The following is a 25,485-nucleotide window of genomic DNA, read 5'->3' as shown; positions in this document are numbered from 1 at the left end:
GGCAACAGGAGACAGAGAGTAGCAGTGGAAGGGAGTTTCTCAAAATGGAGACATGTGACCAGTGGTGTTCCACAGGGATCCGTGCTGGGACCACTGTTGTTTGTGATATACATAAATGATTTGGAGGAAAGTATAGGTGGTCTGATTAGCAAGTTTGCAGACGACACTAAGATTGGTGGAGTAGCAGATAGTGAAGGGGACTGTCAGAGAATACAGCAGAATATAGATAGACTGGAGAGTTGGGCAGAGAAATGGCAGATGGAGTTCAATCAGGGAAAATGTGAGGTGATGCATTTTGGAAGATCCAATTCAAGAGTGAACTATACAGTAAATGGAAAAGTCCTGGGGAAAATTGATGTACAGAGAGATTTGGGTGTTCAGGTCCATTGTTCCTTGAAGGTGGCAACGCAGGTCAATAGAGTGGTCAAGAAGGCATACGGCATGCTTTCCTTCATCGGACGGGGTATTGAGTACAAGGGTTGGCAGGTCATGTTACAGTTGTGTAGGACTTTGGTTCGGCCACATTTGGAATACTGCGTGCAGTTCTGGTCGACACATTACCAAAAGGATGTGGATGCTTTGGAGAGGGTGCAGAGGAGGTTCACCAGGATGTTGCCTGGTATGGAGGGCGCTAGCTATGAAGAGAGGTTGAGCAGATTAGGATTATTTTCATTAGAAAGACGGAGGTTGAGGGGGGACCTGATTGAGGTGTACAAAATCATGAGAGGTATAGACAGGTTGGATAGCAATAAGCTTTTTCCCAGAGTGGGGGATTCAATTACTAGGGGTCACGAGTTCAAAGTGAGAGGGGAAAAGTTTAGGGGGGATATGCGTGGAAAGTTCTTCACGCAGAGGGTGGTGGATGGCTGGAATGCGTTGCCAGCGGAGGTGGTAGACGCGGGCACGATAGCGTCTTTTAAGATGTATCTAGACAGATACATGAATGGGCAGGAAGTAAAGAGATACAGAACCAGACTGACATCCTCTACTCCATGACTGCTGAGGTTACACACTGTACCAGACTGACATCCTCTACTCCATGACTGCTGAGGTTACACACTGTACCAGACTGACATCCTCTACTCCATGACTGCTGAGGTTACACACTGTACCAGACTGACATCCTCTACTCCGGGACTGCTGAGGTTACACACTGTACCAGACTGACATCCTCTACTCCGGGACTAGTGAGGTTACACACTGTACCAGACTGACATCCTCTACTCCGGGACTAGTGAGGTTACACACTGTACCAGACTGACATCCTCTACTCCGGGACTAGTGAGGTTACACACTGTACCAGACTGACGTCCTCTACTCCGGGACTAGTGAGGTTACACACTGTACCAGACTGACATCCTCTACTCCGGGACCAGACTGACATCCTCTACTCAGGGACTAGTGAGGTTACACACTGTACCAGACTGACGTCCTCTACTCCGGGACTCGTGAGGTTACACACTGTACCAGACTGACATCCTCTACTCCGGGATTAGTGAGGTTACACACTGTACCAGGCTGACATCCTCTACTCCGGGACTCGTGAGGTTACACACTGTACCAGACTGACGTCCTCTACTCCGGGACGAGTGAGGTTACACACTGTACCAGACTGACATCCTCTACTCCGGGACTTGTGAGGTTACACACTGTACCAGACTGACATCCTCTACTCCGGGACTCGTGAGGTTACACACTGTACCAGACTGACATCCTCTACTCCGGGATTAGTGAGGTTACACACTGTACCAGGCTGACATCCTGTACTCCGGGACTAGTGAGGTTACACACTGTACCAGACTGACATCCTCTACTCCGGGACTAGTGAGCTTACACACTGTACCAGACTGACATCCTCTACTCCGGGACTAGTGAGGTTACACACTGTACCAGACTGACATCCTCTACTCCGGGACTCGTGAGGTTACACACTGTACCAGACTGACATCCTCTACTCCGGGATTAGTGAGGTTACACACTGTACCAGGCTGACATCCTGTACTCCGGGACTAGTGAGGTTACACACTGTACCAGACTGACATCCTCTACTCCGGGACTAGTGAGCTTACACACTGTACCAGACTGACATCCTCTACTCCGGGACTAGTGAGGTTACACACTGTACCAGACTGACATCCTCTACTCCGGGACTAGTGAGGTTACACACTGAACCAGACTGACATCCTCTACTCCGGGACTCGTGAGGTTACACACTGTACCAGACTGACATCCTCTACTCCGGGATTAGTGAGGTTACACACTGTACCAGGCTGACATCCTGTACTCCGGGACTAGTGAGGTTACACACTGTACCAGACTGACATCCTCTACTCCGGGACTAGTGAGCTTACACACTGTACCAGACTGACATCCTCTACTCCGGGACTAGTGAGGTTACACACTGAACCAGACTGACATCCTGTACTCCGGGACTAGTGAGGTTACACACTGTACCAGGCTGACATCCTCTACTCCGGGACTCGTGAGGTTACACACTGTACCAGACTGACGTCCTCTACTCCGGGACGAGTGAGGTTACACACTGTACCAGACTGACATCCTCTACTCCGGGACTTGTGAGGTTACACACTGTACCAGACTGACATCCTCTACTCCGGGACTAGTGAGGTTACACACTGTACCAGACTGACGTCCTCTACACCGGGACCAGTGAGGTTACACACTGTACCAGAATGACATCCTTCAAGGTTCATTATATGCTGGGAATGTATAAGCTTCCCAAGCTTAGCTTGCTGTAAGCACTGGGTTCATGATGTAAGGCTCAAATCAATGGTCATTTATTTATTTTAATTAATTGTGGCAAATCCATATGTGTAGGGGTGGTTGGCAGACATGTCCAGTATTCTTGAGGCCAGCCTCCTGGAGAGTGCGGAACAGTATCAGCGTTGTTGTTCTATCCGCATAAACATCACATCAGGTGCCTTTTGTGCCTTTTTGAAATCTGAGTAGTAAGTTAACTTTTCGAATTAAATTTAAACAGTTGGTCAATACTAGTATCATTGGCGCATCAAGTCGAAGCCTCTTCAGTGAATTTCTGTATCACCAGGCACCTAACTAGCTGGAACTAGTGTAACCCACGTTGAATATCTGATTTTTCATCAGACATTGGTCCCAGGTAGAAGCATAATTTAGAATCATTTACGGCACAGAAGGAAGTAATTTGGCCCATCGGGTCCCTGCTGGCTCTCCACAGAGCTATGCGGTCAGTCCCGCTCCTCTGCTTAATCCCCGTAACCCTGCACTCTATTTCTCTCAGGTCGCCATCCAATCTCCTCTTGAAGTCATTGATCCTCTCTTTCACCGCCCTCGTGGGCAACGAGTTCCAGGTCTTTACCACCCACTGCATGAAAAAGTGCTTCCTCCTATTTCCCCTACATCTTTTGCCCAAAACTTTCAATCTGTGTCCCCTAGTCCTTGTGCCGTTTGTTAATGGGAACAGTTTTTCCTTGTCTAACTTATCTAAGCCCATCATAATCTTGTACATTTCTATTAAATCTCCCCTCAATCTCCTTTGTTCTAAGGAGTTTTTCCAACCTAACCTTGAAACTAAAATCCTCCATCCCTGGAACCATTCTGGTAAATCTCCTCTGCACCCTCTCAAGGACCTTCGCATCCTTCCTGAAGTGTGATGACCAGACTGGATGCCATACTCTAGTTGGGGCCTAACCAGAGCTTTATAAAGGTTCAGCATGACTTCCCAGCTTTTGTAATCAATGCCTCTGTTTATGAAGCTCAAGATCCCATACACTTTACTAACCACTCTCTCAATATGTCCTGCCACTTTCAAAGATCGATGCACATGCACCCCCAGGTCCCTCTGTTCCTGCAAACTCTTTAGAATTGTGCCATTAAGGAGTGGTCTCCTTATTTAAGGAAGGATGTAAATGCTTTGAAAGCAGTTCGGAGAAGGTTTACTAGACTAATACCTGAAATGGGCGGGTTGTCTTATGAGGAAAGATTGGACAGGCTAGGCTTGTATCCACTGAAGTTTAGAAGAGTAAGAGACGACTTGATTGAAGCACATAAGATCCTGAGGGGTCTTGATAGGATGGATGTGGAACTCTTGTGGGAGAATCTAGAATTTGGGGTCACTGTTTAAAGACAGAGATGAGGAGAAATTTTTTCTTTGAGAGTCGCGAGTCTTTGGAATTCTCTTCCTCAAAAGGAGGTGAAGGAGAGTCTTTGAAGTTTTAAAAATTTGTTCCTGGGATGTGGGCGTCACTGGCTCGGCCAGCATTTATTGCTCATCCCTAATTGCCCTTGAGAGGATGGTGGTGAGCTGCCTTCTTGAACTGCTGCACTCCATGTCGGGTCAGGTAGATAGATTCTTGATAAGCAAGTGGGGTAGGTGGTGAAAGGTTTTGGGGGTAGGTGGGAATGTGGAGTTGAGGTTACAATCAGATCTGTCATGATCTTGTTTAATGGCGGAGCAGGCTCAAGGGGCCGAGGGGCCTATTCCTGCTCCTAACTCATATGTTCGTATATATTGCCTTTCCCTATTCCTTCTGCCAAAATGCATCACCTCACACTTGTCAGTTGTTACTAGGTTTTTGTTTTGTATTAAGAACTTAAGATTCTGTGTGTTTTAAAAAAACTGAAACAGGATTTTAGTCGACATTAAGACATCTGCAGATAGCTGAAAAAATTTGCAATATTTTGAAAGGAAGTTCAAAACAAAAGCTTAACTTTCTGGATGCTTTGAAGGGAAGTTGAACTTGTACCCAAGGGCAGAAAAGCAGGCAATTTCAAGGAAACCACAGGCATTTGACCTTCCTCAGAGCAACTCTTTAAATGACAAGGGAGATTCTATGTCTGGACATGTGACCATGTTCAGGAAGGTTGCTTTCACTTTGGACCCTTTAAAAAGCCAGTGAGGTGGACAACGAGCAGGCATTTGAAATTTTGGCTTTGACCTGCCTGGAGCAGAGAGGAGAGTGTGTGTGCATGAGAGCTAGGGAAATAAGGAGCTTTTTGAATATAGATTTATCTCATTATTGGCTAAGACTTATTTATGAATAAATAGTTAATTTTATTGTTGGTTAAATAAACCTGGTTGGTGTGCTTTATTCTGGGGGACAAATAGAGTATGTAATTAGCTGTTTTTCAGTAGGTGGGAAAATTTATTGATATGCTGTGACCTGTGGAGAAGTGGAACTGAATTAACAGTGCACTCCTTCCGCCTCAGTAGTAACACAGTATAAATTCCATCTGCCCCCTGTCTGCCCATGCTGCTAGCCTATCCATGTCCTGTTGCAGGTGGTTCATATCATCCTCATTATTTGCCGCACCTCCAAGTTTGGTGTCATCAGCAAATTTTGAGAATCTACTCTGTATTCCAAGATCCAATTCATTTATATATAGCAAAAAAAAGCAGTGGTCCCAGTATTTACCCTTGGGGAAACACCACTGTCTACCATCCTCCAGTCTGAAAAACAACCATTACTACAACTCGCTGTTTTCTGTCCGTAAACCAATTTTTTATCCAGTTGGAGACTCGCCCTCTTATTCCATGAGCCTCAGTTTTGTCAATCAGTCTTCTATGTGGTAAATTATCAAATGCTTTCTTAAAATCCATATAAACAACATTCGTCACATTCCCTACATCAACCTTCTCTGTTACTTCATCAAAAAATTCAATTTGTAGGAATGGCTGCCAGATTTGTTGTTGGAGCATAGAATGCTTTACTCCAAGTGATAGTTCAGGCAGAGACCATTGCATCTTTTAAGGGAAAAGTGGATCAATGTTGAATTGGAGGAAGATGCAGGGCTATTGGACATTAAGAATAAGTTTAGTATCGCTCCAGCAAAGACCTCACTGTTATCCAACAGGGGCTCCAGGACAGTACTCTGGAATGGAAATCCTGGTGTCATCTGTAGCTTGCCCACTACTGAGTTTGGCCTTCTTAAGACCAACCTAAAGATTGAAGCTGTGCACCCCAGTCACACATTAAATACTGCATTAACTCCAACAATCCACTTGCGGAGATTGGTCCAGTATTATTTTTGTTTTCTTCTTTGCTTCTGTTTGTTCACTACTGAAATACAGCAATAACTTTCTTTCTCTTTCCTTCTATAAATCCTCCTTCCCCTCCCTATCCTCATTACTTCTGAATTGAATTTTTGTATTGCTTGCTGATGTAACCCATTCAGATTCTACTTTACTCCCAATCACTTTTGATGCTTGTTTATTTCTTTTTGTCTTTCAACTGCCTTTTTGAAGCTGGGCTGAGAATGTAACAGGAAAGTGGGATGAATTGGATAGCTCATTTAAAGAGCCGGCACAGGCACATGGGCCACCTGGCCTCCTTCACCATCACTAGAGAAAAAGTATTAGGAAAACTGATGGTACTAAGGCTGACAAGTCCCCTGGACCTGATGGCTTGCATTCCAGGGTCTTACAAGAAGTGGCTTTAGAGATAGTGGATGCATTAGTTGTAATCTTCCAAGATTCCCTAGATTCTGGAAATGTTCCAGCGGCCTGGAAAACCGCACAGGCAACACCTCTATTCAAGAAGGAAGGAAAGAGAAAGCAGGAAACTATAGGCCAGTCAGCCTAACAGCTGCAATCGGGAAAATGTTGAAACCCATTATTAAGGAAGTAGTAACAGGACATTTAGAAAATCATAATGCAATCAGGCAGAGTCAACATGGTTTTACGAAAGCAAAATCATGTTTGGCAAATTTATTAGAGTACTTTGAGGATATAATGAGCAGGGTAGATAAAGGGGAACCAGTAGATGTAGTGTATTTGGATTTCCAACAGCATGCGATAAGGTGCCACATAAAAGGTTACTACACAAGCAAGAGCTCATGGTGTTGGGGTAATATATTAGCATGGATAGAGGATTGGCTAACTAACAGGAACAGACAGTCAGGATAAATGGGTAATTTTCAAATTGGCAAACTAATTAGTGGGGTGCCACAGGGATCATTGTTGGGGCTTCAACCAATTTACAATCTATGGATGAAGGGACCGAGTATATTGTAGCCAAATTTGCTGACAATACAAAGATAGGTGGGAAAGCAAGTTGCGAGGAGGATACAGAGAGTCTGCAAAGGGATATAGATAGGCTAATTGAGTGGGCAAACATTTGGCAGAATGAGTATAATGTGGGAAAATATGAGGTTATCCACTTTGGTAGGAAGAATGGAAAAGCAAAATATTGTTTACGAACATATGAATTAGGCGCAGAAGTAGGCCATTCGGCCCCTTGAGCCTCCTCCATCATTCAATAAGATCATGGCTGATCTGTTTGTGTTTCGAATTCCACACTTCCATCTACCCCTGATAGTCTTTGATACCTTTAAATGGAAAGACTGCAGAATGCAGCAGTACAGCGGGATCTGGGTGTTGTTGCACATGAAACACAAAAAGTTAGCATGCAGGAACAGCAACTAATTAAGAAGGTAAATGGAATGTTGGTCTTTATCACAAGGGAGATGGAGTATGAAAGTAGGGAAGTCTTGCTACAATTGTACAGGGTATTGGTAAGACTGCACTTAGAGTACTGCCTATCGTTTTGAACTCCTTACTTAAGGACGGATATACTTGCATTGAAGGCAGTTCAGAGAAGGTTCATTAGGTCAATTCCAGCGATGAAGCGGGTTTGTCTTATGAGGAAAGATTGAGCAGGTTGGGCATGTAGAATGAGAGGTGATCATTGAAACATGTAAGATTCTGATGGGACTTATCAGGGTAGACGCTGAGAGGATGTTTCCCTTCGTGGGGAAATCTAGAACTATCAGGTACTGTTTCAGAATTAGGGGTCTCCCACTTAATATAGGAAAGAGGTGGAATTTCTTCTCTCAGAGGGTCATTAATCTTTGGAATTCTCTACCCAGAGAGAAATGGAGGCTGCATCATTGAATATATTCAAGGCTGAGTTAGACAGATTTTTTGATCTACAAGGGAGTCGAGGGTTATGGGGGGCAGGCAGGAAAGTGGAGTTAAGACCATGATCGGATCAGCTTTGATCTTATTGAACAGAAAAGCAGGCTTGAGAGGCCAAATGGCCTACTCCTTAAGTTACATTCTTATGTTCTGTTTGTATGATTTTATGATTTCCTTTTCCTCTTCCTTTCTCTTTTTTCTCTTATTTCCTTTCCCTCCCTCCCCTTTCTTCCTTCCTTATCTTTTTCTCATTCGTTTTCACTTTCCCTTCTCTCTTTCTCGTCTTTCCTGCTTACTATCGTACTGCAAAGTCTGCTGTTCCCAGTCCTGTTGCTGTGACAGGGAGCCATGCCATTGTTTGTAGGCCACCTATGTGTTAGAATTAGTATTGGATCTGGGTCTGCCATTTATGCCGAGCTCTCCATTCATTCCTTATTGCTTTAAATCAAATGTTTCTGCTTTCCTTATGGTTTTTAACACAGTGAGCAGAAGTTATTAATGGAGTTACAAACTCACCTGAACGATGAGCAGAACCGGCGAGATAAGATAATGGAGCACCTTGAAAACGTCAGCCACATCACCATGTCCATCAAAGCAGGCGTGGAACACATCTATGAGAAATTGCAGCATGTGCAAATTGTAAGTGATGGCCACACACATAAAAGCTGATCACTTTCAGACTATTTGTGCCATTTAGTAATCTGATCAATTCCAGAGTATTCAGCCGGTGAGTAATCTGATCAATTCCAGAGTATTCAGCCGGTGAGTAATCTGATCAATTCCAGAGTATTCAGCCTGTGACTAATCTGATCTATTCCAGAGTATTCAGACGGTGAGTAATCTGATCAATTCCAGAGTATTCAGCTGGTAAGTAATCTGATTAATTCCAGAGTATTCAGCCGGTGAGTAATCTGATCAATTCCAGAGTATTCAGCCTGATGAATAATCTGATTAATTCCAGAGTATTCAGCCGGTGAGTAATCTGATCAATTCCAGAGTATTCAGCCTGTGACTAATCTGATCTATTCCAGAGTATTCAGACGGTGAGTAATCTGATCAATTCCAGAGTATTCAGCTGGTAAGTAATCTGATTAATTCCAGAGTATTCAGCCTGTGAGTAATCTTATCAATTCCAGAGTATTCAGCCGGTGAGTAATATGATTAATTCCAGAGTATTCAGCCTGATGAATAATCTGATTAATTCCAGAGTATTCAGCCTGTGACTAATCTGATCTATTCCAGAGTATTCAGACGGTGAGTAATCTGATCAATTCCAGAGTATTCAGCTGGTAAGTAATCTGATTAATTCCAGAGTATTCAGCCGGTGAGTAATCTGATCAATTCCAGAGTATTCAGCCTGATGAATAATCTGATTAATTCCAGAGTATTCAGCCGGTGAGTAATCTGATCAATTCCAGAGTATTCAGCTGGTAAGTAATCTGATTAATTCCAGAGTATTCAGCCGGTGAGTAATCTGATCAATTCCAGAGTATTCAGCCTGTGACTAATCTGATCTATTCCAGAGTATTCAGACGGTGAGTAATCTGATCAATTCCAGAGTATTCAGCTGGTAAGTAATCTGATTAATTCCAGAGTATTCAGCCTGTGAGTAATCTTATCAATTCCAGAGTATTCAGCCGGTGAGTAATATGATTAATTCCAGAGTATTCAGCCTGATGAATAATCTGATTAATTCCAGAGTATTCAGCCTGTGACTAATCTGATCTATTCCAGAGTGATTGAGTCAGTGAATAATCTGATCAATTCTAGAGTAATCAAGTGAGTAACCGATCAATTCCAGAGTATTCAGATGGTTACTAATCTTATCAATTCCAGAATATTGTATGGAATTTTTCCTCCAGTTCCTGAATATAGATAAGTTTGTTGAGAGGCAGAGTGAGATCTTACGTTTGCTGTCACTGGTGTTTTGTGCACTTCTGTTGGGTCACCCCTCGTCCTCCTCTGTTCAAGGGAAGGCATCCCTGTCCAATCTTTCCTCATAGCTGCAACTTTCAAGCTCTGGCATTATTCTTGTGGATCTCCTCTGTGCTCTCTTCAGTGAAATTATGTCCTTCCTGTAAAGTGGTGACCAGGGCTGTACACAATACTCCAGCTGTGGCCTAACCAGCGTTTTATACAGTTCCAGCATTACCTCCCTGCTTTTGTATTCTATACCTTAGCCAATAAAGGAAAGCATTCCATGTGCCTTCTTCACCACTCTGTCTACTGTCCTGCCACCTTCAGGGACCAGTGGACATGCACTCCAGGGTCTCTCACTTCCTCTAGCCCTCTCAATATCCTCTCGTTTATTGTGTATTCCCTCGCTTTATTTTCCCTCCCCAAATGCATTACCTTACATTTCTCTGGTTTGAATTCTATTTGCCGCTTTTCTTCCCACTCAATTAAGCCATTGATATCTTTCTGGAGTCTACAGCTATCCTCTTCACTATCAACTACACGGTCAATTTTTGTGTCATCAGCAAATTTCCCAATTTCCCAATCATGCCTCCCACATTTATGAAAAGGAAGAATGTGCAGGGTTATGGGGATAAGGCAGGGAATGGGACTGAGAGAATTGCTCTTTCAGAGAGCGAGTGCAGGCACGATGGGCCGAATGGCCACCTTCTGCACTGTAATAATTCTGTGTTAAATGCCTTCCTGTGACTATTTGAATGCGTTACAATGTTTTGGTTGAGAATACATTAAAATAAAGTTTTTCACATGATGTAGTTTGCAAAATGGGAATTGTACTCCACAATGCAATGGTCATGTAATGATGTATCAATGTTGAAAGGTGCTACATTAATGCAGGGCTAATGGAGATTTTCACATAACTAGTTTGTGTCTCAATTCTGAAGTCAAAGAGCAGCGTTCCAGCCATGGTACTGAGCCCCACCTCAGATGAGTATGTGTTGGACTTGCTGTCACTAACAGAGGACAAACTCCTTCAACTGTATCAAGACCTTGAAGGAATCAACATGAAAAAGACACTGCAACTGATCGAGGATGATGAGGTGAGAAGATGCATTGTGCAGGTTCTTTATCCTTTCATTAATTTGTTCTTGGAATGCGAGCATCACGAGCAGCACCAATTTGTGTGGGTAGGGCGAGTGGGTAGGGGAGTCCCCTATTACCTGGGTTAGGAGAGTTCAGTTATTGGGGGGAGCCCCATAAATATTGAGGATTGCAGGTACTTGTTCTAACTCCCCATTCTCCTGCGGTGATGCATATACTATCTTTTTGCTTGTGTTCCAGTTCCATGCCAGCGTGGAAGGCAAACTTCCATTTTACAACATGAGAGTGAAGCTTCCAACAGCCCAAAAGCTTGATATGTATGATGGTGAGGAACTAAATTTGATTTCCCTTCATAACAAAAATTAGCACCACGTTGCATTTTTAGCTTTTTAAAGCTGCGGCTCCGGTTACCAATTGTTGTTTCTATAACCAACTTTATTCTTGATGTAACGTTAAAAAAAAACTCTTTCATGGGATGTGGGCATCGCTGGCAAGGCCAGCATTTGTTGCTCATCCCTAACTGCCCTTGACAACTTACTAGGGCATTACTAGGCTTACTAGGCCATTTCAGAGGGCAGTTAAGAGTCAACCACATTGTTTAGTTTAGAGATACAGCACTGAAACAGGCCCTTTGGCCCACCGAGTCTGTGCCGACCATCAACCACCCATTTATACTAATCCTACACTAATCCCATATTCCTACCACATCCCCACTTGTCCCTATATTTCCCTACCACCTACCTATACTAGGGGCAATTGCTAATGGCCAATTTACTTATCAACCTGCAAGTCTTTGGCTTGTGGGAGGAAACTGGAGCACCCGGAGAAAACCCATGCAGACACAGGGAGAACTTGTAAACTCCACACAGGCAGTACCCAGCATTGAACCCAAGTCGCTGGAGCTGTGAGGCTGCGGTGCTAACCACTGCGCCACTGTGCTTTGGAGTCACATGTAAGCCAGACCAGATAAGGGTGGCTGATTTCCTTCCTTAAAGGTCATAGAATCATAGAAGGTTTAAGGCACAGAAAGAGGCCACTTGGCCCATCATGTCTGTGCCAGCCAAAAAGCGATCCAGCTATTCTAATCCCACCACTTGAGGTGCATATCCAGACTCCTTTTGAATGAGTTGAGGGTTTCTGCCTCAACCACCCTTTCAGGCAGGGAGTTCCAGACCCCCACCAACCTCTGGGTGAAAACATTTCTCCTCATCTCCCCTCTAATTTTTCTATCAATCACTTTAAATCTATGCCCCTCTTCACTGACCTCTCTGCTAAGGTGAATAGACCCTTCACCTCCACTCTATCCAGGCCACTCAAAATTTTGTACATTTCAATCAGATCCCCCCTCAGCCTTCTCTGTTACAAGGAGAACAACCCCAGCCTATCCAATCTTTCCACACAGCTGCATTTTTCCAGTCCTGGCAACATCCTCGTAAATCTCCTCTGTACCCTCTCTAGTGCAATAGCATTTTTTCTGTAATGAGGTAATCCGTGAACCAGATGGATTTTTACAACAATCAACGATAGTTTCATGGCACCATTACTGAGACTAGCTTTCAATTTGAAACTTCTATTAATTAATTGAATTTACTAATTAATTGAATTTAAATTCCACCAGCTGCTCTGGTAGGATTTGAACCCGTGTCCCCAGGGCATTAGCCTGGGCCTCTGGGTTACTAGTTCAGTGACCGTTCATAATTAATGCAGTATAGCAGGAAACAAGCTTAGAAAATAAAATAATCTAGCACTCACATTGTAATGGCAGAGTGCTTCATCATGAGGGATTTGGATAATCCTGGCAATGTCTGGTCCTCCCTACTGATTCATGTCAGTTGCTTGCTGAAGTTTTTGCAGCAAAACTTGGAGCATGTTCCTCATCTTCTGTCTCCTTTACAACTGCACACCTGAGTAGGGGACCAACATCTTGCTGCAGCAGCTCCCCCCCATTTCCTAACCTTGGAGCAGCTGGTATGTGATTCTGCAATATCTAAGATCTGGGCTAAATCTTCGTATAGGGAGCGGGAAATACAAATCTGAACTGTTTCTGGATCACAAACGCAACTTCCGCTGGGAAACTGAAATTATGCACAATACTTATGGGGTGCGATCCCTTAATTGATATGGAGATGGGTTTTCCATCCAATTAGAGGCTGCAGGGGGGAGAACAGAGGCAGGACTGTACAATTGTGGGCCCAATTTAAACAGACCAAAGCAGCCATTACTGTTGCTGCTGTATAATTCAATCTGCTGTCGTCTCCAAGATGTCCCAGGAGAGCCCAAGGACTGGAACCCGGGGCAGGGCTGCCCCTCATTTCTCCAATGCAGACCTTGAGGCTATGTTAGAGGCCGTGAGGGAGAGGAAGGAGGTCCTGTTCCCAGAGGCTGGCCGGAGGAGGCTACCCACACAGATAAAACAGGCCTGGCAGGACATTGCTGCAGCTGTGAGAGGCAGAAGTGTCACCTGGAGGTCCTGGAACAAGTGTTGGAAATGCCTCAAAGATCCCATAAACTCTAACAAGGTGACTGCCACCCCAACCCTCAGGACAGATCCCTGGGTATTCACCCTTCAGCAGACGCACCTGCTGAAGACTCCCAGGTCACATGCTGCCCCTGAACATGGAAAGAGTGCATGCCCAGGGCACTTAATGGTGCACAGCCAAAGAGCTGCTCCTGCTAATGAATAAGAGCAGATGACATTGGCCCTACAGGACAGCAGTGGTTTATCACGGTCTCTTTTGCACTTGCAGGAGAAACAGGTACACAATGCCAGGAAGAGGGTCCAAACAGGAGGCGGTATCCCTAAATTCTAGTGTTAACACCCATGGAAGATTGAGCAATACAAATAGCCAGGATTGCAGGACAGGAGGAGGTCTGCCCTGGCGAAATGGGCACCCATGGTGGAGATGGTGATTACAGAAGGCCATGCGCTTATTAAGGAGGTGCATTTCACTACAGCATCTGACTGCATCCCAAACTGAGTTGCATTGGGAAACCTCAGCACTGCAGAGGCTTCTGCTTTCCAAGGCTACCTCTCATGATCTTTTCTTGTGTTTCCTACTGGTGCATGTGTCCATCCACAGAGAGCCTTGCCCTCCCAAGTATCAGCCCAAGAGCAGTAGCAAAAATCAAGGAGCACCATCACACCTTACAAGCGCAAGTCCACAAGCACAAATGCTCTCACTTTGGTGTGGCCTTGTGTACAGTTAGAGAGTGTGTCACTGGGTGAGGACATACAGCATGGCATTAGTGGGCAGGAGGAGGTGCCAGAGGCAGAGGGAGCTGTGGGCAATCCCTCTTGGATTAGGGAGATCAGACAGCCCTGCTCAGCTGGCCACAGATGTAGGGCCTCAGGGGTCACAAGAAAGGAAGCTGTACCCAAACCAGCAGCAGAAAATGTGCTCCCACATGTCAGTTCTCTGATGCAGTGCAGGGTCATGGGCAGAGGATGGAGGAGTCCATCCAACTCATGTGCATCCCAATGGCACTGAGCTATGACCGCACGGGTCCTCCATTGAGATAGTGGCCAATCTTGTGGAGAGCCATATGTGGCAGTGTATGCAAGAATTGTGCACTGATGTACACAGGGTGCATTCCGGATGCATTCCACACAATGTAGCCTGGACTGGTCAGTGGTACTGGTGGCACTGAGATGTTTGGAGGGGACGCCAGTTGCACGCCAGCTGGTGCTCCCCTTCAGGCATCCAATGCGCCCGCCAAGGGCTGAGGTTGTCACAGAGGAGTATGAGGGTGCTACTCCTCACTGGGTGCCTTCATTATCCTCGGCCTCCTTGGTCCTCTGACAGCAGGGGCCACTGTGCTACAGGACCAAGTGACGGAGGCTTTTGCAACAATGATGCAGGTGCAGCAGCCTCTGGAGTTGCCCCCATGGGCACCTCCATGATGAGGACAACCATCACATGCATCTCAGTCGCAAGCAGTGACAAGTGAGCAGGCTGCCTCCACCCCCTCTGAGGCCACAAGGGGACCACTGGGTCATCGTACTGTCTCTGTGCATTATTTTGTTTTCTTAGCGCTGTATAAATAATGAGACTTTAAGCCACACGTCTGAGACACCTTTTATTGCTGGCATAAGAAAAGTGCTATGAGGCAGTGTAGGAGATCAAGGGTTCGTCCATGGTAAGAGCAAAGCTTCTGGGCAGATGTGCATCCTTCATTGGCAGTAAGAGTTCAGATGTTTCAGGCTGTGTCTTTCAGGTCATTTAGAAAATCTCAATGCAATCAGGCAGTCAACATGGTTTTGTGAAAGGGAAATCCTGATTGACTGATTTATTAGAGTCCTCTGAGGAAGTAACAAGCAATGTGGATAAAGGTGAACCTGTGGACATGGTGCACTTGGATTTCCAGAAGGCATTTGACAAGATGCCACATCAAAGGTTACTGAACAAGAGTCCATGGTATAGGGGTAACATATTAATATGGATAAAGGATTGGTTAGCTAACAAGAAACAGAGAGTAGGCATAAATGAGTCGTTTTCAGGTTCGCAAGCTGCAACTAGTAGTTGCCACAGGGATCAGTGCTGGGGCCTCAACTATTTACAATCTATATCAGTGACTTGGATGAAGGGACCGAAGGTATGGTTGCTAAATTTGCTGATGACACAAAGATAGGTAGGAGAGTAAGTTGGGAAGAGGACATAAGGAGGCTACAAACAGATATGGATAGTGTCAAGCTAGGCCACCATCTGCCAAGAATGAGGCACATTAATTTTGTCATGAACATTGATTTTGAACTGTTACTGGAGTGAAGAAAGGATTTGTTAAACAGATCAGCCGTGGTTGGATAAGACATTTGCATATTAACAGACAGTGTTTGGAAGGACAAAGCAGCCATTTCCTGACACATTCAACCCACAATGGACTTTTGATCACCAGATTATGAAGGTGGGGGAGCTCGCACTCCAGGTTGACTGTTAAGATGGCCGAATACACAAACAGACATGGTCAAACCAGCTAGTCACATGACTAACCTGCTGGGCAACTTGAGTTTTTTGCATTTGTACAAACAGAAGGCAGAAAGTCTGTTTGCTTCTGGACTGAGAAGTTCTCTCTATGCCTGCTCCCATCTCTTTCTCACAAGCCTCTGAATCCACTGAAGACACATGAACCCCAAGAGAGAAAAGTTTCCTACAGTGAACAAGTTGTAAGAAGAATACTGGGCCCCAACGAAAAGTAAGATGTACCTACAATCAAGGACTCTACAGTGAGCTCGAAGAACCGTAACAACTCTTCAGATATTGACTCAAATTTTTCCACTTTATTTTTTCTTCTGCTCTTTTCTGTCTCTATTTGCATGTGTATATCGTGTGTGCATGTTAGCATGGGCGTGTCACGTATCTGTAGGTGTTAACCGAATTTGAGTTTAAGTTTAATAAAATTTCACTTTTCTTCTTTAAACCTGAGAAAACCTGTTGTGCTGGTTGCTTTGCCTTATAATTGGAAAGTGATGTTAAAGGATTCACCAAAGAGGAGCTGAAAACAGGGTGTGTTTAAAAATTAAACCCCGTTACAGTAAGACCAGGTGATGGCTGAGAGGGACCCCGAGACATCTTTCTCACCTGGTCGTAACAATAGGTTAGTGAGAGGGCAAGGATTTGGCAGATGGATTATATTGTGGGAAAGTGTGAACCTGTCCACTTTGGCTGGAGAAATAGAAAATCAATATATTTGAATGGAGAGAGATTGCAGAACTCCAGATGCAGAGGGATCTGGGTGGCCCAGTACACGAAACACAAAAAGTTAGTATGCAGATACAGCAAGTGATTAAGAATGCTAATGCAATATTGTTATTTATTACAAGGGCAATGGAATATAAAAGTAGAGATGTTTTGCTACAGTTGTACAGGGCATTGGTGAGACCACATCTAGAGTATTATGTACAGTTTTAGTTTTTTTTATTCATTCATGGGATGTGGGCGTTGCTAGCCAGGCCAGCATTTATTACCCATCCCTAATTGCCCTTGAGAGGTGGTGGTGAGCTGCCTTTTTGAACCGCTGCAGTCCATGTGGGGTAGGTACACCCACAGTGCTGTTAGGAAGGGAGTTCCAGGATCTTGACCCAGCAACAGTGAAGGAACGGCGATATAGTTCCAAGTCAGGATGGTGTGTGACTTGGAGGGGAACTTGCAGGTGGTGCTGTTCCCATGCATTTGCTGCCCTTGTCCTTCTAGTTGGTAGAGGTCACGGGTTTGGAAGGTGCTGTCGAAGGAGCCTTGGTGCATTGCTGCAGTGCACCTTGTAGATGGTGCACACTGCTGCCACTGTGCGTCGGTGGCAGAGGGAGTGAATGTTTGTAGATGGGGTGCCAATCAAGCGGGCAGCTTTGTCCTGGATGGTGTCCAGCTTCTTGAGTGTTGTTGGAGCTGCACCCATCCAGGCAAGTGGAGAGTATTCCATCACACTCCTGACTTGTGCCTTGTAGATGGTGGACAGGCTTTGGGGAGTCAGGATGTGAGTTACTCGCCTCAGGATTCCTAGCCTCTGACCTGCTGTTGTATTTATTATTAGGCATGGTATTTATATGGCTACTCCAGTTCAGTTTCTGGTCAATGGTAGCCCCTGGGATGTTGATAGTGGGGGAGTCAGCGATGGTAATGCCGTTGAATGTCAAGGGGAGATGGTTAGATTCTCTCTTGTTGGAGATGGTCATTGCCTGGCATTTGTGTGGCGCAAATGTTACTTGCCACTTATTAGCCCAAGCCTGGATATTGTCCAGGTCTTGCTGCATTTCTACACGGACTGCTTCAGTATCTGAGGAGTCACGAATGATGCTGAACATTGTGCAATTATCAGCGAACATCCCCATTTCTGACCTTATGATTGAAGGAAGGTCATTGATGAAGCAGCTGAAGATGGTTGGGCCTAGGACACTACCCTGAGGAACTCCTGCAGTGATGTCCTGGAGCTCAGATGATTGAACTCCAACAACGACAACCATCTTCCTTTGTGCTAGGTATGTCTCCAGCCAGCAGAGGGTTTTCCCCCTGATTCCCATTGACCTTAGTTTTGCTAGGGCTCCTTGATGCCATACTCGGTCAAATGCTGCCTTGATGTCAAGGGCAGTCACTCTTACCTCACCTCTTGAGTTCAGCTCTTTTGTCCATGTTTGAACCAAAGCTGTAATGAGGTCAGGGGCTGAGTGGCCCTGGCGGAACCCAAACTGAGCGTCACTAAGCAGGTTATTGCTAAGCAAGTGCCGCTTGATGGCACTGTCAATGACAGCTTCCATCACTTTACTGATGATTGAGAGTAGGGTGATGGGGCGGTAATTGGCCGGGTTGGACTTGTCCTGTTTTTTGTGTACAGGACATACCTGGGCAATTTTCCACATTGCAGGGTAGATGCCAGTGTTGTAGCTGTACTGGAACAGCTTGGCTAGGAACGCGGCAAGTTCTGGAGCACATGTCTTCAGTACTATTGCCGGAATATTGTCAGGGCCCATAGCTTTTGCAGTATCCAGTGCCTTCAGTCATTTCTTGATATCGCGCAGTGAATCGAATTGGCTGAAGTCTGGCATCTGTGATACTGGGGACTTCAGGAGGAGGCCGAGATTGATCATCAACTCAGCACTTCTGGCTGAAGATTGTTGCAAATGCTTCAGCCTTATCTTTCGCACTGATGTGCTGGGCTCCCCCATCATTGAGGATGGGAATATTTGTGGAGCCACCTCCTCCAGTTAGTTGTTTAATTGTCCACCACCATTCACGACTGGATGTGGCAGGACTGCAGAGCTTAGGTCTGATCCGTTGGTTATGGGATCGCTTAGCTCTGTCTATCGTACGCTGCTTACGCAGTTTGGCACGCAGATAGTCCTGTGTTGTAGCTTCACCAGGTTGACACCTCATTTTGAGGACGAGGTCAAGTATGTTTTCCCCTCTTGTTGGTTCCCTCACCATCTGCCGCATACCCAGTCTAGCAGATATGTCCTTTAGGACTCGGCCAGTTCGGTCAGTAGTGGTGCTACCGAGCCACTCTTGGTGATGGGCATTGAAGTCCCCCACCCAGAGTACATTCTGTGCCCTCGCCACCCTCAGTGCTTCCTCCAAGTGGTGTTCAACATGGAGGAGTACGGACTCATCAGCTGAGGGAGGGTGGTAGGTGGTAATCAGCAGGAGGTTTCCTTGTCCATGTTTGATCTGATGCCATGAGACTTCATGGGTCCAGAGTCGATGTTGAGGACTCCCAGGGCAACTCCCTCCCTACTGTAGTTTTAGTCTCCTTACTTAAGAAAGGATATAATTGCATTGGAAGCAGTTCAGAGAAGGTTCACTCGACTGATTCCTGGGATGAGAGGGTTATCTTATGAGGATGGGTTGGACAGGTTGGGTCTGTATTCATTGGAGTTTAGAAGGATGAGAGGTGATCTTATTGAAACATATAAGATCCTGAGGGGACTTGTCAGGGTGGATGTTAAAATGATGTTTTCCCTTGTGGGAGAGACTAAAACTAGGGGACACAGTTTAAAAATAAGGGCTCTCCCATTTAAGACAGTGATAAGGAAAAATTTTTCTCTTAGAGTGTCATGAGTCTGCGGAACTCTCTTCCCCAGAGAGTGGTGGAGGCAGGGTCATTGAATGTTTTTAAAGCAGAGGTAGACAGATTCTTGACAAAGAAGGGAGTCATAGAGTATCGGGGGTGGGCAGGAAAATGGAGTTGAGTCCACAAACATCAGCCATGTTCTTATAGAATGGTGGAGCAGGCTCGAGGGGCCGAATAGCCTACCCCTGCTCCTAGTTTATTTGTGTGTTCGTATGTCTTGAATGGATGTGCGAGCACTGGTACCTCAGAGTGAGTTCCATACCACGCCCTTCATCCTGGGTCAGAGAGACTCAGTCGAAATGTTCCTGAATCAAATGATCCATGAGATTCATGGCATCCTGTCAAGACATTTGCGCCTTGCAGCATGCCCTGCCATCTTCTTGTGCAGCCGAGGCACCTTGGTATTCTGCATCCTCTATTTCCTCTGTCACCTCCTGCTCCTCCTCTTCCTTCGATGAGTTATCTGGCTCCAGCTCCTCACTGTCCTCAAGTTACACATCTCTCTGGAGGGCCATGTTATGGTGGATGCAGCAGACCACCACAATGACCAAGACCCTTGCAGGAATGTATTGAAGGACGCCATCCGACTGGCCCAGGCACTGGAATCACATTTGGAAAAGCCTGATGGCCTGCTCAATGGTGGAGCTAGTGAGCAGGTGGCATTGGTTGTATCACCTCTGTCCCTCTGTCTGGGGCTCTCGAAGAGGGGTGTGAAGCCATCTCTTCAAAGGATATCCCTCGTCCCCTTGGATTCATCGATGGACTTTGGAGGGTGGAATGAAATCTCTGGCAGCCTGGACTGTCGGAGGACGAAGGAGTCATGGCAGATGCCAAGAAAGAGAGCACACACCTGAAGGAAGCTCATGTGGTTGCAGGCCAGCTGAATGTTGAGGAGTGGAAGCCCTTCCTGTTGATGATTCTGACTGGCCAGTCACTGGGTGCCTTGATGGCCAAAGGGGTACAATCGATGATGCCCTGCATCAGAGATGGTGGTGAAATCCATGCCCTCTGTGCCTGTGAGGCTTCATTTGTCATGAAATTAATGTATTGTCCAGCTCAGGCATATAGGGCATCAGTGACCTGCGAGATGCAGTGGTGTACAGCCATTTGCGAGATGCCACCAAGGTCTGCAGCTGATCCTTGGAAGGAGCCAGAAATGAAGAAATTCAATGCCGCAGTGACTTTGACAGCCACTGGCAGGGCATGACGACCAGTGCTGCGAGGTGTGAGGTCTTCAGCGACAAGGGCACAGATGTCTGTGACCATCTGCCTGGAGAGTCGCAGTCGCCTACGGCACTGAATCTCTGTCATCTCCAGGTAGCTTCTTCTTTGGTGATAGATCCTATGCGGAGGGTATAGCCTCCGTGTCCTTCCTGCCCATCATTCCTCTCCCCTGCCCTCGTGATGTTTGGAGCTCTGGCCTGTGGAGGGTGTTGCACTCCATTGCCGCTGGGTGTAAAATCTGAGAGTCATGGCTCCATTGCTAGCTGCTGCCTTCCGACCCCCTGCACTGCCCAACCACTTGCTGTCCACTCTCCTGGCAACTGAACAGCACCAAGGGCACCTGTTTGTCAATGGCTGAGTCCCCGTTTTTGTGCCATTTAAACTTATATGAGTCTGGAATAATTCTGCAAATCCCTGCTTGAACTCACTCCTTGACTGGCTCCTCACTGTGTACCTGCCTTCCTTCATCTGGCCTGCCCCAGACAGCGTGTGTAACCAATGTGCGCCTGTGAAAATCTCAACGCCCACTGTTAACGAGCTCTTAATGAGCTCTCCAAGCACCTTAATTGGCCTGAATCTTGGATCTGGTGGCATAATGATCCTTCCTTCCCCTGCTCCTTGTGTTGAAAATAGCCTGCACCGGGAATGGTTTCAGGAAACCAGCCCCTAATGTCAGCAGGAACAGCTCCCTATGTGAATGACTGGATGCAAGAGTATCAAAAAAAAATCACAGGAGTCAGATTGGGAGAAGGAGTGAGTTCAAGCAGGGATTCGCAGGAATCGGGATTACGAGCATCTCTCTGCCTATCTCTCTCTCTCTCTCTCTCTTAGCCTTTTTATCTCTCCGTCTCTGTCCGCCTCTCTGTCTTGCATTCTTTCTTTGTTTCTTCCCCTCCCCAGTGATGGGTAACTGAGAGTTTTCTGATTGCAGATGATGATGATGATGATGATGATGGCGGCGATGATGACAGCAGTGATGATAGTGGTGACATTATCACAAGAGCAGTGCTAAAGCGACAATCACAGCAGATTGTTGACTGGAAAACCAAGAGGAAGTCTCGACCCAAGAGGAAGAAGGTGAAACACAGATTGAGTTAGGACGGAAGCCCAATTGGTCCTCCCATCTTCGTCTGCTAGTCTTGTTGTGCCTCTGGGCTCCCTGGTTTAAAAAGCCAGTAGTTAATAATGAATACATAAGTATTGGGGAGAGGGGTGGAATGAGCAGGAGGCAGGGAATTATTTGAATCAGTCAGTTTTTGAGCAGCTACTAGGAACTAAATTGCAAGCTGGCTGCGATATAGTTTGTGATTGAAGTAATCAGTAGATTAGAATCTTTCTCCAGAGCAGCAGAATTCCACCTGGATCAGAACAGAAGATGATTCCTGTACTCCAGCCCACACCAGGAAGCACAGTGAAGTTTTCACCAGTTGGAAAAATAAAAAATACAAATTCTAGACAATAACTGAAAATTCTATTAATTTGCAGCAGGTCCTTCAGCATCCGATCGAGAAAAAACAGTTTGATGTTTCGCAGATCTTCGATCAGAGGCTAATGGACCTGCTCTACGTTTAGCCCATAGTCTCAGGCCTCTAGGAATATTAAAAGGTGGGCGGATCAGATACTATTTCTGTAGTAAAAAATCTGAAGAATGGTTCAAAACTGATATTTGTAATTACGATTAGACGCAAATCCCCTATAACCTATTGAATAAAGGCTATGCCTGATGTGGTACAGGGTCTAACAGATAATCCTAGGCCTGTGCTGAGTTACCTAACTCACCTGGAACAGCAGACCTGCTATATATTGAGCTCAGTGCCTTTGCTGAGGGAGGTGTAATTCACTCAGGGGTCTTGCTGTTCACCACTATCCAGCGGTGCCTGCTGGAACATGCCTAGACACGGGTGAAGACAACCTTGGGTTAGACTGTGATTGGACCAGTGAACTAGAGGCCTGCTCAGGTCGGGGAAAAAAGAACCCGACCCGAACGATCCACAGCGGACCCATGCCCGACCCGGCCTGAGCCCCTCCAATTTTGCCCCGAGCCTGACCCAACCAAGCCCGACCGACCATCCCTTTGCTTACCTTCCAACTGGGAAGCTCCAGGAAGCTGCAGCGCATGCGCGATGAGGTCACAGTAACGTCAGTCGCTCACTGCACAGACTCAGTTTCGTCCCGGACTCCCAGCTCAGGATTGTTTTTTAATTTTAATACTTACCAGCAGAGCACTTACCGTGTGTCCGGCCCGACCCGACCTGGACTCGGCCCATCCCGTTCCAATCCGAGCCCTGAAGATGGGCCCGACCCGACCTGAAGCAGACACATGTCGTCGGGTCCCGTCGGGTTCGGGTCTGGTAGCAGGCCTCTACAGTGAACAAATAAGCTGCTGATGCGATGTGAGTTGGCACGGGTAAGGAAGTGGAGGTTGGCTGGTGCCCACGGAACCAACCCCAGTAAGTGTCAACACTGGCAGTGAGGAGCGGAGAAAAATTTATTCGTTAAATAAATAACCTCAGATCCTAGTTTTCTAGAAACCTTTGTTCAAAGTTTGTCTGGGAAGCCTGATCAGGTCAGCTGAAAGTTGGACTTGACATGCAAGAAAATATTGTCCATTGAAATTTGTCGTAAGGCTTATTGTGAGTTCAGCAAAGGAATAGCCTTCAGTACTGTTTAATTTATAATCTCTGCACATCCCCACCCACACCCCCACTCCAGCTGTAATTGAGAGGGTTGTAGTGGATGAGATGGTCCTAACCCTTTGGCCATGGTGGTCTTGAACTGGGTTGGTGGGGGGGGATAAAAGTAGTGCAGTAAAGATTCCTAGCCCCACCCCCTCACCTCAGTACAGCATGCAGAGAAGCCTGAGAGTAAAATGTTTAAACATCTGATAGTGCTCATACTCTACTGAAAGTAACGAGACAAAGCGACTCTTCAGCCCTTTAACTGTAAGTAGACCTTGTGCGTGGAGTTGCCTTCCGCTGATCCCTTGGCTCAGCAGTTCAGTATGGTGTAAGTTGGAACCCTATCCTGATTTTCTTGGTGAACTGTTGTTGCAGGAGCTTTTTTTTCATTAAACCATATAAAACATTTCTAATTGTGTATCCATGTTTTGTAAAATTAAATTAGACTTAGATCCTAAACAGTGATGGTTTATTCTTTGAATCTATTACACTGGGCACATCTCATGATGACACTTTGACACTCCTGGCCTTTCATGTGACTAAATACAACTAATTTACAACTGACCAAGCCTGAGGGAACCCTGAACCTCTGCTGGTTTATACCCTGCGGGAGAATGTCCTCTGAGGTTGCAGCTCACTTTATTTGACAAAACTGTACTATTGGTTAAAGTAAAAGCAAAATACTGCAGATGCTGGAAATCTGAAACAAAAACAAGAAATGCTGGAATCACTCAGCAGGTCTGGCAGCATCTGTGGAAAGAGAAGCAGAGTTAACGTTTCGGGTCAGTGACCCTTCTTCGGAACTGACAAATATTAGAAAGGTCACAGATTATAAGCAAGTGAGGTGGGGGTGGGGCAAGAGATAACAAAGGAGAAGGTGCAGATTGGACCAGGCCACATAGCTGACCAAAAGGTCGCAGAGCAAAGGCAAACAATATGTTAATGGTGTGTTGAAAGACAACGCATTAGTGCAGATTAGGTGTGAATACACTGAATATTGAACAGCAGCAAGTGCAAACCTGAAAAAAAACCTGAAAAAAACAGTGGGTAAGCAAACTGAACAAACTAAGATGAAATGAAATAAATGTAAAAAAAAAAGAAGAAAAAATAACTAAAAATGAAAGTAAAATGGGGGGCTGTCATGCTCTGAAATTATTGAACTCAATGTTCAGTCTGGCAGGCGGTAGTGTGCCTAATCGGTAGATGAGATGCTGTTCCTCGAGCTTGCGTTGATGTTCACTGGAACACTGCAGCAATCCCAGGACAGAGATGTGAGCATGAGAGCAGGGGGGAGTGTTGAAATGGCAAGCAACCGGAAGCTCAGGGTCCTGCTTGCAGACTGAGCGGAGATGTTCCGCAAAGCGGTCACCCAGTTAAAGTGTTCATTGATGAGCATTATGTGTGAACTCACTAGGTAAGATAGTGAGTGCATTATTAACTTCCACCTCAATGTCAACTGTGGCTCAATGGATAGCACTCTTACCTCCGAGTTAGAAGATTGTGGATTCAAGTCCCACTCCAAAGATTTGAGCATAAAATTTGCACAGTGTAATACCAAGGGAGTGCCTTCTTTCAGATGAGATGTTGAACTGAGACCTCATCTGCTCTCACAGGGACATAAAATATTCCATGGTACTATTTGAAGACGAGCAGGGTAGCTTTGGCCAATATTTATCCCTCAAACAATATCACTAAAGCAGATTATCTGGTCGTTATCCTTTTACCATTTGTAGGAACTTGCTGTTTGCAAATTTGTTGCCATGTTTCCTGCATTATGATAGAGCCTACACTTCAAGAGAAAGTACTTCATTGACTGCAAAGCGATGTGGTACATCTGAGGTTGTGATTGGTGATATATAAATGCAAGTCTTTCTTTTTACTTTGTAATCGAGGTAGCACTTTACCCCATTCATAACAAGGAGCATCCAGTGCAAGTAGATGTTGCCATGAAAGAATTAAACTCACTAAGAACATAAAAAATAGAAGTAAGAATAGATCAAATGGCCCCTTGAGCATGCTCCACTCTTCAATATGATCTTGGCTGATCTTCTACCTCAGCTCCCCTTTCCTGCCCACTCTCCATATCCCTTGATTCCCCGA

The 25,485-nt window shown here is 45.6% G+C and overlaps 1 protein-coding gene across 1 annotated transcript in view; it reads left to right on the top strand.

Annotated features, from left to right (window-relative positions):
- The window catches only part of odad3 (outer dynein arm docking complex subunit 3), a 59,712-nt gene extending 35,868 nt beyond the window's left edge, over positions 1-23,844 (top strand). Inside the window, exons 10-13 of the mRNA XM_068021380.1 lie at positions 8,395-8,551; positions 10,771-10,926; positions 11,168-11,252; positions 21,639-23,844. Of these exons, the coding sequence (XP_067877481.1) occupies positions 8,395-8,551; positions 10,771-10,926; positions 11,168-11,252; positions 21,639-21,805 (565 nt within the window). The 3' untranslated portion in view covers positions 21,806-23,844. The remainder of the gene's footprint in view (positions 1-8,394; positions 8,552-10,770; positions 10,927-11,167; positions 11,253-21,638) is intronic.
- Positions 23,845-25,485: the final 1,641 nt, after the last annotated feature.

This window comes from Heterodontus francisci, chromosome 43, assembly GCF_036365525.1.
Source record: "Heterodontus francisci isolate sHetFra1 chromosome 43, sHetFra1.hap1, whole genome shotgun sequence".
NCBI lineage: Eukaryota > Metazoa > Chordata > Chondrichthyes > Heterodontiformes > Heterodontidae > Heterodontus > Heterodontus francisci.
Note: the sequence above shows the minus strand (reverse complement) of the source record. Positions and strands in the feature narration are given on the sequence as shown.